Genomic DNA, 15,365 nt, shown 5'->3' with positions numbered 1-15,365 from the left:
AGACCCATTCATAAGGAGGTTTTAAGAATACCGAGTTTTAACTACTGTGCAGCACTATTATGACTTGAATTCAAATCCACTTAAAATAAAGTTTTTTTAGTATCCAGATCTTAACTAGGGCTAATGATTTTTTAAGGCTGGACTGTCAGAATACCCTTTGAACAAGTCTAATTGATTAGCAGCCTTTAAGTTATGGAGATTTTATATATTTATTGGTTCCAACAATAAAATGAACACCGAAATAAATTAACATTAGGTAATAATAGATATTGAAACAAGCCAAATTTTGTTCTTAGTAGAATACTTCAGTTGAACTATACGCACATCAACAACGTAAAATCAAAGAGAAATATAGTAAGACCATGAAAAATATTTCAAGGTTATACTTCACTTTCTAATAACATCTGAAGCAGAAATTCATTGTCTAAGGCTGAAAAAAAATAAACCTACTTCCAAATTTAATCTTAAAAAGGAGGAAACTTTTCATCAGAAATTAGTTAACTTTTCATCAATTTACTTATTTTAATGTTACTTAACATATAAATACAGATATATTGTGTAGAACATTATTATCAAATAAGTTTCATACTAATGGTGCTGTTCAAGGATTACTTTTCAGCATTTTATATTTTTCAAGGTTTTGTCTTAACTGAAGCCGACAGAATTTCTGCCAAAATATTAGTTTCTTCTTAAATATATATTTTTACTAGCCGAAACTATTTCAAACAGTTTTACGTCCTAGTTGTTTTTTTTTGCAAAATTTTTTTACAAAGCTAGATACCATGTTGAGGGGTTTCATATACGAGTAATTTTTGGTGGGGAGAAACACATTTGAAGCATTAGGACTCTTAGGCACTCAACAAAATAATACGAGTGACACCTTTGCTGTTTTTCAATTTGATGTATCCCTAAGAAACCTTTATTAATCGTCCTTAAGAATTAATCAAAGTTTCCAGTAACTTTCCTAATCTATAGTTAGGAAGTTCAACTGTTGATGTAAAGCTTCAGTTTTCTTTTAGCAAAATACAGTTCAAAATTTGGGAAGTATCCAACTTAAACGGGAAACTATAACCCAAAAATATAAACATGCTACAATCTAAAGTGGAAATAACATACCTTCAGTGCTTTTGATAAGAACAGTTTCGGATTCTGTTGCTTCAGATAGGCCTATTGGATTGCAAGCAACCACTCTGAATAAGTATTCTGAACCTTCTGCAAGATCTTGAATCATATACGTGTGTATACTGCTTTCTACATCCGCAACCTGAAAAATTTAGCGATCAGAAAATTTACAAAAAACATTTACTTATCAAAATTTTGAACCGTTCAGACGCAAAATCAATTAAGGAAGTAAATAGAAAAAATATATTGCTGATTCTTGCGTTATAGTGCAAATACCATGGTGTAAAAAAGTTGTCGAGGATACTATTGGTTGCTCCTCTGTTTGAGTATAGCAAATGCGACTGAGAGCATTTCATATTAGATAATTCATGCTTTAAAAATCGGCTTCTTAACAAAATTATATGATATTAAATAACCAAAATGATATAAGTCATTTTTTTACTAATTTTTAAATTAGCAAAAACCCTTAAGAAAGCCCTAAGAGACAGTCCAGTACTAAGACAATAAAATCCGAAAAACTATAAAAACTAGACTCAATGGATTTGGGATCTGATATTCTAGACTGCAAAAAGACGCAGTTAAAATAAAACAATTGTTCCATAATAATAAATTAGCATAACAAATAATTAGCATTATATAGCAAAGAGAAACAAGATTGAGCAGTTGATAAGAAATTTATTATGGAAAGAGCATAGTCAATACCAAACTAGAAGTTAAAAAATAGGTAGGAGTTAGAACACGAACTTTCTGTGAAATCTAAAAATTTTTTTAATATAGTTTCGTCTAATCCATTGGCCTATTCACCCTTTTTTCTTTTAGCCTGAATATCCTCCCTGAAAGCCCCTATGGACGCCTTTACCCCTTTCAAAACATAAAAACACCAAATGAAAGTTGTTTATATCATTGTAGCCCATTCAACTAAAACATGGAATAATAATACCTAGAAATAACTTTACCAACTAACTATTAAATTCAAAAAGCTACAAAAATGATCTAATTTGGACGTGACTATCAAAATGTAAATAAATAAATAAAAGAGGATAAAATTTTTAAAGATTAGCTTTAATATACTAGATGCAACTCAATCTAGTATTAACATTCTGGTGAATTGGTAAATGTTAGTTTAAGCTATGAAGTTCAATTGCACCAGTTTTGCCAAAATGGTTACTTCATCTGTTGTCCATCTACTGAACTTTTTTTAGCATAAAATAAAAGAGTTTGATGAAGAAAATTTTTTGGAGAAAATTAAGGGTTTCGAAGTGAGTTTTAGTAGTAGAAAACAATCAAAAGTGTGACTTGCCTTCAACCACTGGTGTTTTTCGAGATCTAACTTTTCAATGGAATATTTAGAAATATCCAGTCCTCCGTCATCTGCAGGAGGTTTCCACTCAAGAAGTACTGCTTCATCTATCTTCTTAACGACAAGAGCTTCAGGTTTGCTTGGTTTATCTGTAATTTCACCATAAAATTAAGTGACTAAGAATAAATTTGAGTTCTTATGACATTTCTATGGGCAATTCTTAATAGAAAACATTGCTAAACCTTCTAATGAAATTTCAAAAGAGAAGACGATCTTCATGCGCCCATTTATGACAAAAAGTGACCGAAGAAAAATCAAGTTTTTGAAAATATACGGGAACGAAATGTTTTCAAGAATATTTATGTGACGAGTTAAAAAGAAAATAAATGCTAGATAAACAGCTAGATCTATTCTAGCTATTTATCTAGATATTTAGCTATTTATTTACCTTATCTATCTAGGTTATTTTTCGATTTTAATATTTTAAAATAAATAGAAAACATAAAGATTGAATATAAGAAAAAACTACAGCTTTAAACTAAAAACAACAATGGTTTATGGTTAGTCAATGTTTCAATACATTGAGCCTCTAGCTTTTTGAAAATGGAAATGTATGAAATAATTTATGTTATTCAATAAGATTTGAAGTTTAAGGGATAATTTCTGTCTGTAAAAAAAACATTCCTTTCTCCATCTATGAAAAAGAGTTTTCCTTTTAATTAAATTATAGTTACTTACAAAAATACATTTAATAAAGAGGGAGAGAGCAGGATGGAGGGGAGATATAGGAAGAGAGAGAGAGAGAGAGAGAGAGAGAGAGAGAAAAAGAGAAAGAGAGAGAGAAAGATAGAGAGAGAGCTAGTTCAAACAATTTACAGTTGTTTTTGTTCTGACAGAGAACGGTCATATATCTAATAGAAAATGAAATTCTATGAATTCTTCTTGGATATTTCCTCAAAACAAGTACGCTTTAAATATATGAAAACAAACGATGTTTTTAGCAGCACATTTATTGATTTCAAACGTGATTTTGTGGGTCGGAGAAACAACTGTTCAATTCCAATCAGACATAGAATTGAACCAAACATTTGCCAAACTTGCAGATACTTTTGTTCATTGAGTAACGTCAAACCGGCTGCTGAATCCGAATACAACTCCTCTTCGACTTCCTTAAAAATTCGAACAAATAACCTATTCGACTAACCTAGAATAAACTAATTCAACCAATAGCTTACGTCATCCTTGCTCTTTAACTGATGTATAAGTCATTAGCGCACATTTTGAATATTTTGTCTCAATGTACATTCAATATCAAGCTCCGTAGATCAATTACAGATATAGAATATTTACCTGTTTTATTAATTATTTTCCAAGGGACGATTATTCAGCACCAATAATTCAAGCTTTTACTAAAAACATTTGGTTATTTATTGAACTGCACAGGTGCACAGGATGACATTAACTTCGACTAGCTACTTTCTGTTATTCAGTTAAAAACTTTAAGAGCTACTAAACGTGGTTTAAAAACTTTAACTTTCAAAAATACAAAAAGAATATAACACTTCAAAATTTTAAATTATAAAAGATTCAAGTCATTTGTCAAAAGTGTGACCAATTATGGCTATTTACTCTATGTAAAAGCAAGAAAAAATCTGGATGACTTCTAGAAGTAAATGCCAAATTGCCAAATGTTTTGACAGTCAATTACCAAAAATTGACATTTCAAAATTTTAAGTTATAAAAGATTCAAGTCATTTGTCAAAAGTGTGACCAATTATGGCTATTTACTCTATGTAAAAGCAAGAAAAAATATAGATGTCTTCTAGAAGTAAATGCCAAATGTTTTGCGCATCAAACTCAGGCAAAGCTTCAAAAGTAATAAGAGGAAAAGAACAAAAAAAGAAGTCATGCATCGTTAGGATGTAAATCATTCAATGATAATGGACATTATTCTAAAAAAACATGAATCTTGAATTTATTTTTGATTTAACACTTTACAATTATCAGTTTCAGGTTTTCTTCCAAAGTATATATTCTTAGAGTTTTTCAATCCTCTGAGGCACGAATCCTCAGGGGCGAAGAATAAACAAGCTAGGTTCTGCTTGTCATGAGGTAGAATTTTCAATAGCAAAGGATTGATCTTTAGATATTTGAATGGTGGTATCTAGAATTCTTAATTTACCCCCTTGCATGAGAATTTGGCGATACGTGTTTTGAATATTACTAACTGGTTATAAGGGATACATTCACAAGAAAGAGAATAAGCAAAGCTGTGTAAATTACATGTGAGTTACGTAAGAACCAATTTAGAAATATATAAAAGAAATTATAATTTAGAAATATATAATTTAGGTCTTTGCATGAGGATAATTTGGATATTTGTGTTCTGTGTGTTACAAAATGGTTACGAGGAATAAATTCTCAAGAAAGAGAATATTAAAAAAAATTGTAAATTGCATGTGAATTACGTGAGATCAGTTTTAAAACTACATAAAAGAAATTTTCATTGACATCCAATTTCTTTGAAAAAAAAATCCCATCAACAAGTTCATAGCTAGTTCAAACCTATGAGACTGATACGAATCATTGATTTGGATAAAAATTACTTTATATGTACTGTATCTGTATCTGAACATGTTTTGTCTGGAAAATAACCATTATTTCTCTTTCATGAATGAAATTTGACAAAGGCTTAGGAAAGTTTTTCTCCTAGTGATCCTCAAGTTTCAGAGTCCAAACATACAAGAAATTAGCGTTATTTCTTCTTTTATGCAATCACGTAACGCTGCTTAGAAAAGAAAGGACAAAGAAACAATCACCCATAACAAAAAACAGGAAGAATGGATTTGCAAAAACTTGTCATGGATTTAGTTTAAGGAGTTCTTGGTCTTCCTGGAAGTATAGGTCGTCATATATAGAATCTGCATCTTAAGAATTTAAAGTAAAATGAGAGAAAGCAAAAATAACTGCTGATATGCAGCTGCGATCTGCAGCTGCATATCAGTCGGCAGCAATGATCTGCAGCTGCAATAAGTCGGCAGCAATAATAATCAAAAGTGAACGAGATTATAGACATTGTCAATCATGAATCTTTCTAAAACCAGATAAAAAAATAACATTATTTAAAGAGTTACATGACCAGAGATTCAAGCTGTTGAATAAAAGGTCTAGTAAAGAAGAATAATATTTCAGATTTAATATTTGGTCATGATTCCCAAAACGCACATATGGCAATAAGCTCTTTTAAAATATTAAAACTAAAAAATGAATATGTATCAAATAAAACAGAAAGAATGCAATTTACCAAAACCATAGGTGTTACTATAATCAGACAAAGGAAAAACAAGAAGGAAAACTGTCAGTAGAAAATTAGATTAAAATTAAATCTAGTTAATAGAAAAAGTTAGGCGAAGGAACAAAAATTGCAAAGGTCAGTTATATTTTAAGCCCTCTGGGGTAAAACTTGTGAGGGTGAAGTGAATCCAATCTCAAAGTAAAATAAATTTGTTAGATTTTAAATAAATCCCTTGAAGGTCTTCAGAGTCGTTTTTGACCAATTACAATTTTTTTTTTTTTATATTACTAATGCTTAGTTTCATTTGAATATTCACACATAAGAACGATTATATTGTAATGTGAATTTTTACTTCAAATAGACTTAAGAAGTAATTTATTTGTATTACGGTTTGTTTTACCGGTGAAAAATCTAAATTATTTAAATCCATGTCCACATAAAATGAAACTTTTGAAAGTTTCATAGACATTATTTTATTTTAGGTTTTTTTTTTTACATCTCAACAATTGTAACTTTAAGTCTTCAAGGGATTTTATAGTTTCAAGGTAATTTGAAAAGGATAAGATTTAGCCAGAAATTTACCAATAACTTCCTGTGTTGGCGACCGGGATTTACTCCTTCGTAATCGGTCATCTAGAGAAAGATTAAATAGATAATATGTAAGTAGTAGATCTATAAGAAACTTATTTTATGCCGTAGACAGGGTTGCCACATCTAATGATATATTTTTCTTTAAGTGTTTAAGTGTTTTTTCTTCCTCCCTAGAGATTTCTTAGTTTTTTTTTTCTGCTGTAAAGACATATTTTGAGTTTGAAAGTAAAAGATGAAAAATAAAATAAAATCCCATTTGAAATTATCACAAAAATGAAAAATGTATTGTTTTGAAAAGCTGAAAGTTAGTTTAGTCGCTTTGACGAAAGAGCTCCGCGACTTTAAAATAGGTGGGAAAAGGGACGTGACTTTAAAATGCATGTGTTTTTGGAACTATTGACAATTTGAGAGGCATTATATTATAGAGAAGTGAGCAAAAATAGAATATATGAGAGAACAAAGTCAGGTTTCACAGCAACTGCACTTTTTCAACATCGTCAATTAGAAAAAAATGAAATTAATAATAAAGCGAAGCCATAATGACTCGAGCTTTGTATTTTATATTATTTTCTCAAACACCATGAACATTAAAATTCGGATTCAATATCAAAAATGTATTATGAATACAGCAGCTATCGCTTGTAACTTGAAAGCTTTTTATTACAGATTCTGGACAAATTCTGTTTTAGAAATTTCAAAAAACAAAATCTTTTGATACTCAAGTTTCAATTCAGTAAACTCAGCCCTCAGTCATGGGTGGAGAATAAAAAGCTTCTACAAATTGAACATCTAACAATACGGAGATAGGTGATAAAAGAATAAATCTTCTTACCGTCATGACCAAAATATAAAGGTCTTATGCCACATTTTCATAAATCTATAGGAGATCAAAGATAAGGTTTTTGATAGATACGGTTTTTAATTCTACTAATATAAAGAGAAAATTTTGCCGTATAAATGAACAATGTGACTTTATCTAGATGTATAGTAAATTAAATCTCATTCGAAAGTCTCTAAGCTAAAGTTACTGACACGGTTCGTGTCCCCCATCGTGGCGAGTCTCCGATGCATTTCATGAGGCATATATAAGTCTACCATGGACACAAGTAGGAATTGGGAGGGGGGAGTTACAAAGGCCTCCAAGTCTAGGGAGCAAAAAGACATCAGAAAAATATATTGAAATATAAAAATATTCCCGTTTAAATTTTAGTGAAACCACCTTAGTAAAAGCCCATCGAAGCACCCCCCCCCCCACTGAATATTTTTTCCTAAGAGCCCTTATGACTTCTTCAAACACGGCCAGTAGGAGTCTTTCCTATACTTTTTTAGATGACACATCCTATATTTTTGAGGGTAATGATACTATATTTTACAAAAAATAACACTATTAATTTTTTCTTTATTTTTCTTGTGTAATTTTTTCTGACCGGTAAAATTTTCCACTAAAATGAAACTTTCTAAGCATAATGAATTGCGTCCAAACGCAGAAAAAGGGAATCAATTAAGCCCAACGAATTTATATAGCGCGAGGTTTGTTAATATCGCGTAACTCCTAACTCTCTCAAAACTTGCGGTCTTCTTCAGAGTCAAGGTGTGAGGTTCCCCTGTGCTTACAAAAACACAAGCGACTGCCAACATAAAAGATAAGTTTCACAAGCCAAACTCACTTACCAATTACTTTTAGTGAGACTTCTTCTTTTGTTGTTCCTGCTGCATTTGTCACACTACAAATATACTTCCCTGAATGACTGCGATCAATTGTTTTAATTACCAAAGTGCTTAAGGATCCATCAAAAGTCACTGAGCTATTAGTATCTTCTTCAATAGGAACACCGTCCTTTGTCCATGCTACTTCGGGTATAGGATAGCCACTAATTTTAGCAGTGACCTTAAATTGCGTATCAATCTAGATGAAGAGATGAAAAAGTCATTCAAAGACTGAATGAAGTCAAGAAAATAGTTGATATTCTATATGAGCTTTTGTTTACTGTGACATACATTATCTTTTTTCTGATTTTACACCACTGTATAAATTCTATTCATTAAAATGAATTTAAATTATTGCTGACTGATTAATAAAATCAAATCATTATGATGAGTTTCCCATTCAGTTTAAATTGCTGAATTATTAGCAAATAATTGCCCCCAAAAAATGTTGTACACTCCCTCCCCTTGCAAGAAATAATATATCCTATTGTACATCTAACTGTAGAATATCGTCACATAGAAAAAGCTACTGAAACAACTTTAATCCAAGATAATTATTTCAGAGCATTAAAGCTTCAAACCCAAATAAAAAAAAAAAAAAAAAAAATGAAAAATAATACTGTTAAATTTAGAACACACTCCGTACTGAATCCTGAAATTTCCTTAGATCCTCCCAATTAAATTTTTCAAGTTTTTCTCTTTAAATCAGACTGACTTTTACTAAAGGTTTAGATGCCTTCTGAGGCTTACTGAAAAATCAACTTTTACTGAGATAAAAGTTAATTTTTAATTACTTTAATTTATTTAACTGAAGTAATTATTTAATTATTTAATTTAATTTTTAATTAGATAATTTTTAATTAATTTTACTGAGGCTCTAGATTGAACTACCAAAAACTAATCAAGGTTAAATCATTACATTAAAACTGTAAATTGAACTTCCGAGAGAAGATCGGACTCCTATTATTAAAATTATAACATACCTAACTCTTAGGCTACTCCTCGAGATCCACTTTAGGTTTATACAATTTTGTTTTTTTAAATCTTGCCCTGAATTAACCCTGTCTTTATTATAGGGTTTAATACTCTTTTTTGTTTTAAAGATCCACCTAAAATTCAATTAAAGTCAAATATGTACTCAAATCAAAATCAGAAGACTAGGTACCTAGCAATTAAATTAGAAGAGAAAATTAGAAAATACTAAGACCATAGATATTTACCGAGGCCTGACTAGGCTTTTAGTCTTATATTTTTTTGGCATTTATTTTAATTTAATCTTGTTTTTAAGAAATATAGTCTTACTTAGCCTAATTATGCACCAACACTGACTTTCGTTGAGGCTTTATATATATATATATATATTTTTCAATCGAGATAGAAAGAAAAACAACGCCTGCAAAGATTGAAAAGGCCATAGACAAATTCAGACTACTAATGACTTTACTGACTTTAATTGGAATTACGAATATGTACGCCATCTAGCTTTCTAGCTGTAAAAATTTTTAGTTTTCCTGGCTGAAAGAAAAAGCATGATTTAACCTTAAAAAATTCAGAAATTTCTTAGATAGTATGTGGTCCTGAAAATATTATTGCATATTGTAATAGACTAAATACTTTGTTGAAAACACAGAACATTGTGTTAGCATTTCTGATTTCTCTGATGTTTCAAAAAAAGGTGAAACACAGGAATCAAGTAGTAGAACAGATTTATCAAATTTATTTGGTTCAAAATCAAAAAGTCTTAGTCACGATATCTGAAGTACGAAAACAGTGCTAAGTAACGAGGAAATGTCTTCTGAATGACATGGCGCTTACAAATATTCTAAGGGAGTAGGTAAGCTATATTAATATTTTAGACAATAGTTAAATATCTTACCCAACTCCCTTAGACTGGAAATAAAATATTCATGATCTGACTTCAGATTTGATAAGTCATCCGTGTTTTCATTAAAATACTCATTCTATTACCTTATGCAAGAAAAAAATAGACTTCTGTATGTTTGAATTCCCATAGTTTTATTATGGGGGATTTTAATATTGACCTTATTGATCAGTCATCTGCTAGCACTGAATTTATTAATAGAAGTTTATCCAATGGGTTTCATCCTTGTATAAATATCCCTACAAAAATTACGGGAACATCAGCTAAGCTTCTGGATAACATCCTTTCTAATGTACCCTTGAGTCTTCCCAGGGTCCTTATCAACGATGTATCTGACCACTTTGGAGTTTCAGCTAGCTTTAGAACTGTCACGAAGGTGCTTAAAGGCAAAAAACCAAGGATTCCAGTGATCAGTAAAAATGCGATGGTAAAACTTAAATATGATATAGAAAAGGTGGATTGGTACGATGTTCTAGGCGAAGTTCAGGACGCAAATTCAAAGTTTGTTTTATTTTATGAAAAGTTGCAGAGCTTGATAAGTCAAGAAGTCATATTGAAACCGTTTAATAGAAAGCACTCAAGTAAAAAACCTTGGATTAGTCCTTTGATTTTGAAGCAAATAAATGTAAGAGATAAATTGTTTAGAGCTCAAATAATTAACCCAACACAAGAAAATAAGCAATTATATAAAATTTATCGAAATAGGTTGAATACAATTTCAAGAAATGAAAAAAAGAAATATTTTGGGAAAAAGTTTAAGGAGGTCGGAGGATGCCCTAAGAAAACCTGGGGACTAATAAAAGATGTGTTTGGATTAAAAATAAATAGTGTACCTGATGAATTAGTTAGTGTAATGGGAAAGACTTTGAATTCTGAAAAGGACATATGCAATGAATTTCAGAGTTATTTTTCGAATATTGGTCTGAATTTAGCTATGTCAGTTGTGCCTGATAGTGGTGACCCAACGTCCGAGTCCTTACTGAGGGACCCCATTGATGTGTCTCTTCACCTTAGACTTCTAACAGTTGATGAAATTTAAAAAATTATTTATGGATTGCGTAGTAATTCATCTGGTAGCGATCATATTACTCTAAAAACACTTAAATGTATTTTTCCTGTTATAGCTGAAGTTTTATGTGGGTTAATTAATGAGTGTTTTCGTCAAGGAAAATTCTCAGATTGTTTTGAAGTTGCCCGTTTACCTCTAATTCATAAGGATGGCGTTCAAAATGTCCCAGAAAACTAAGGACTAATATCTTTTCTATTCATTATATCCTGTGTTTTATAGAAGTGTTTTAGTGTTAGAGCGTTGAGTTTTTTGGAGGATCACAAGCTAATGGTAAAGATAAAATTTAGGTTCCGCAGAACAAGGACAACGGAACAGGAGATGATTTATTTGACAAATATTTTTAATGAGGTATTAGACAAAGGTTTCAAAATAGGTGCTATATTTTTTGATCTGATGAAAGCTTTCGATACTGTGGATCATGAACTTCTACTTAAGAAGTGTGAGGTTTATGGGTTGAGGGGTAAATCATTAAATTTTTTAAGAAGTTTTTTAAGTAATCGTTATCAGTATGTCCAACTAAATGATACTTCTTCCGAAAAAAAGCGTATTGAAATAGGTGTTCCGCAAGGATCAGTTCTCGGTCCTATATTATTCTTGATATTTATTAATGATTTACCAAATTGTCTAAATAATTTTTGCTATACAATAAATGAACTAACGGTAAACCCGACTAATGAAACAGTTTCACTTTTTGCTGATGACACAACAGCCATTAGCACAGCTAAGACAGCGGAGCTGCTGCAGATTTCCATGAAGGAATCAGTTAATAGAATAACAGCGTGGTTGAGGGTAAATAAATTAAGGATTAACATGGCCATGTCTAACTTTATTATTTTCTCGCGATCATCAAACTTTTACCCATGGATCAAGGAATTACATATGCCCAATGGCATTATAAAACGGACTGCGTCTTTTAAATACCTTGGGATTGTAATAGATGAAACTCTATCTTTTAAGGAACATGTTACTTTAACTAGCAAAATTCTGGCAAGAAATCTCGGTATAATGAAGAAACTCCAACATTGTTTTCCCAAGTCTGTCCTTCACCATCTTTATTTTTCTTTAATACACCCGTATATACTTTATTGTTCAAGTATTTGGCTCTCTACTTTTTCTTCTACCCTAAAACCAATAAGAGTTCTACAAAATCATGCAGTAAGAATTTTAGCCGGTATATCTCCACATATGTCTGTTAGAGAAATTAACCCAACTTTAAAAATTTTGCCGGCCGCAGGCCTTCGTGAGTTCTATATATTGTGGTTTATTTTTGGACTGCAGCAGGATATTCAGCCTCGTTGTTATGGTGATTTATTGTCCATTAGGTCTACTGTTCATTCTCAAGATACAAGGGGTAGTGAGGACTTCTATGTACCTAGAGGTATATCTTCCCGTTCATGTTTTTCTGCTTTTTATAGAGGTACGCGGAAACGGAATAGTTTGAATAGTGATATTAAGACTATTGGTGACCCCAATATTTTTAGAAAAATCATTAAGGAACTGCTTTTTGCTGAATATGAGTTTTGACTGATTAATTGATTTATTTATTGTGGGGGTATTGTTGATATGATGTTTCCAGAGGAAGTATAATATATGATATTATTTTGTATTTATTGTTTAGTGTGATGGTATTAGGGGTGTCGGTGGCCAAGTATTCTTTGTTTTAAGGATTTTGTTTTCTCTACCTCCCCCACGGACAAGCTTTGCTTTTTAGGGGAGGCAGCAATAATTTTTTGTTGATATGTTTTTTTTTCAATAAATCCTTCTTCTTCTTATTCTATTCAAAATTGACGAAAAACACTTGCAAGAGTTTGAATTTTCGATGATAAAAATATTCTAAACTCAAGCGAATTCATGAATTAACGTAAAATGAAAATCAAGAGGATGAAAAGAGTGGTTAAAAATCTTGAACCAATAAATATGAAGATACAGAAATAACACATTTTCAACATTTTACAAGTTTATTTTATCAGCTGAATAAAAACTAGTTCACTGAGAAAATGGAATTTGGAATAATAGTTCTATTTTGATATCTATTAGCCACAAAAAATTTGGTAGAAATTAATACCTGTAGTTTCTGGTTCCTTTGTTTCTTCTCAATTTGAATGGTTGGGAGATTTTGAATTACCAGTTGACAAGACGTCTCTGTCTTGCCAGCTTCATTTTCAGCTTTGCAAGTATACACAGCAGCAGATGATTCTACTGTTTCTTTGATTGTGATCTTTGCTACGTGGTTTTCGTAGCTAGCACTTACACTCTCCAGCTCTTGGCCATCTTTAAACCTAGGAAAAACACATGTACATTATGGATAATTTGAAAGCCATGGATGTTAAATTGCAACATTTTGAATTGTTAATTACATCACCGCGTAATTTATCACGCTGTGTTTCACCTCTTCTTTCACTTTTTATCTCTTGCGTGATAAAAATATTAGATTCACTCAGAAATCTTTTATAGTTGAAATGGCTTCAGCATACAGAAGTGGTGAAAATTTACCCCCCCCCCCCACCTAAAAATTCAAATAGTACATAAACTGTAATCCCCTATCCTTACCCAGCCAATTAGTTTTTATAAATTCCACCTTTTACCCTTAGCTGCTCCTGAGATATTACAGAAAATGCATTTTGGCAACCTGGATACAAATGGTGGCTTTTGACTAAGTTCAACATCCCAACAGATATTTCCTGTAAGTTTCTGCTTAATAACCTTGGCCTTCTCTGAGATATTACAGACATGCCATTTTTAAAGCTGGGATACCCATAGTGGCCATAGGTCCAACATTCCTCCAAACAATCTCAGAAAGTTTTAAATTAACAATCCAACTTTTAACTGCTCTTGAGATATTGAATGTTTGCTGTTTCCACAATCTGGATACACATCAGTGTCTTTTGATTTAATTTCATCCCCCTTAGTAGTCACAGAAATTTTAAACTTAATACCTGTAGCCGTTCGTGAGATCAATACTGATATACCCAGATACGCCTTTTTGACAACCAGGAATCCTTAGTGTCTTTTGTTTTACTTTTTAATGCAACACCCCCCTCAACATTCTCTTGAAGTTTCAACTTAAAGATGAACACACATACAATTCTTTTGATTTTGTTCAACAATACCCTCAATATTTCCTGAAACTTTCTACTTAATCGCCTTAGCCATTCCTGAAGTACTGCAGATAAGCTATTTTGACAACCTAGATGCGTTGTTAGTTCAATAGTAGTAGTGACAGTAGCAGGACCAGTAGGAGTATTAATCACAGTCACAGTCGAAATCGGATTAGTAGTTTTAGTTGCAATCACAGTCGTTGATAGTCACAGTAACTAGTAGTCCCCGCCGCAGTTATAATCAGATGCAGTCGCAAAGTAGTCGAAGTTGTAGTAGTGTTAGTCATAGCATCCTTGAAGGTTTCAGATCAACACTCTTAGCTGTTCCTAAGATATTGTACATATCTTAGATATATGTACATATCGTACATATATTGTAAATATTGTACGTATACTTCCTTTTTATAACATGGTTGCATATAAAATCTTTTGATCAAAAAAAAATTCTGGAGGATATAAAACTATTAACAATTACTTCAAAACAATTTTTCATGATAGTAATGCTAGTGACTCTTCAACAGAGGAATTTAAATGTTATAAATAAGATTTAACCCTAGCAGAATGGAAAAATGAAGTATCCCAATTTAAAACTTTTATAAATAAAGAGAATATTATTTCACCTGTATCCATGAGGGATACAGGAAAAGAATATTACTACAATATTGTCTAACTTAAACGTAATTATTTTATTAAGACGAATCTATTTAACCCTTCCAATAAGCAATGAAAACGGTGAAAGAGCATTCTCAGTAACGTCCAGAATAATTTTTTTGCTAGGATCCACATTAGGCCAACAAAAATTAAATAGTTTATCATTATTTTATATAGGAAAAGAGTTATTAAGTAACTCTATTAATTATGGCATATTAATTGACGACTTTTCAGAAATAAAAGTGAGAAAAAAGGCAATCTAGCTAATCAGACAGGGTATATTTGTTTGTTTTGTTTTTTTAATGGATTATGTTAAAGTTTGTTTTAATAAACTATGTTTATTTATTTTTTATACATATATATTATTTTTTCTTGGAATCCGATAATTAAATAGAACTAAATAATATATGCTTTAAAACCAAACTACTTAACGCAGAGAATGTGTCATGACTGAAAAATCGGCCCAGAATTACGATGTTGCGTCAAGCCCGCTTTAGCTTCAGTTTGCCACTGCCTATGTGGGGTCATTCAATACCTAGAGGCATGGTTACTAGACCTTTTAACCATTCTGAACAAAACGCTATCTCAAAATTTTGATCACTGCTGAGGGGGTGCCTCTTGAAGGGGGTTTGGCTGCCCTCCGATCACTT

At 31.4% G+C, this 15,365-nt stretch overlaps 1 protein-coding gene across 1 annotated transcript in view; it reads right to left on the bottom strand.

Annotated features, from left to right (window-relative positions):
- The window catches only part of LOC148946230 (uncharacterized), a 309,809-nt gene that overhangs the window by 27,101 nt on the left and 267,343 nt on the right, over positions 1–15,365 (bottom strand). The window contains exons 61-64 of the mRNA XM_089097640.1: positions 13,032–13,245; positions 7,980–8,214; positions 2,423–2,571; positions 1,117–1,264 (exon numbers count right to left, since the gene is read on the bottom strand). Of these exons, the coding sequence (XP_088953766.1) occupies positions 1,117–1,264; positions 2,423–2,571; positions 7,980–8,214; positions 13,032–13,245 (746 nt within the window). The remainder of the gene's footprint in view (positions 1–1,116; positions 1,265–2,422; positions 2,572–7,979; positions 8,215–13,031; positions 13,246–15,365) is intronic.

This window comes from Artemia sp. Qi Xiang Cuo, chromosome 12 (genome assembly GCF_049724085.1).
Source record: "Artemia sp. Qi Xiang Cuo chromosome 12, ASM4972408v1, whole genome shotgun sequence".
NCBI lineage: Eukaryota > Metazoa > Arthropoda > Branchiopoda > Anostraca > Artemiidae > Artemia > Artemia sp. Qi Xiang Cuo.
Note: the sequence above shows the minus strand (reverse complement) of the source record. Positions and strands in the feature narration are given on the sequence as shown.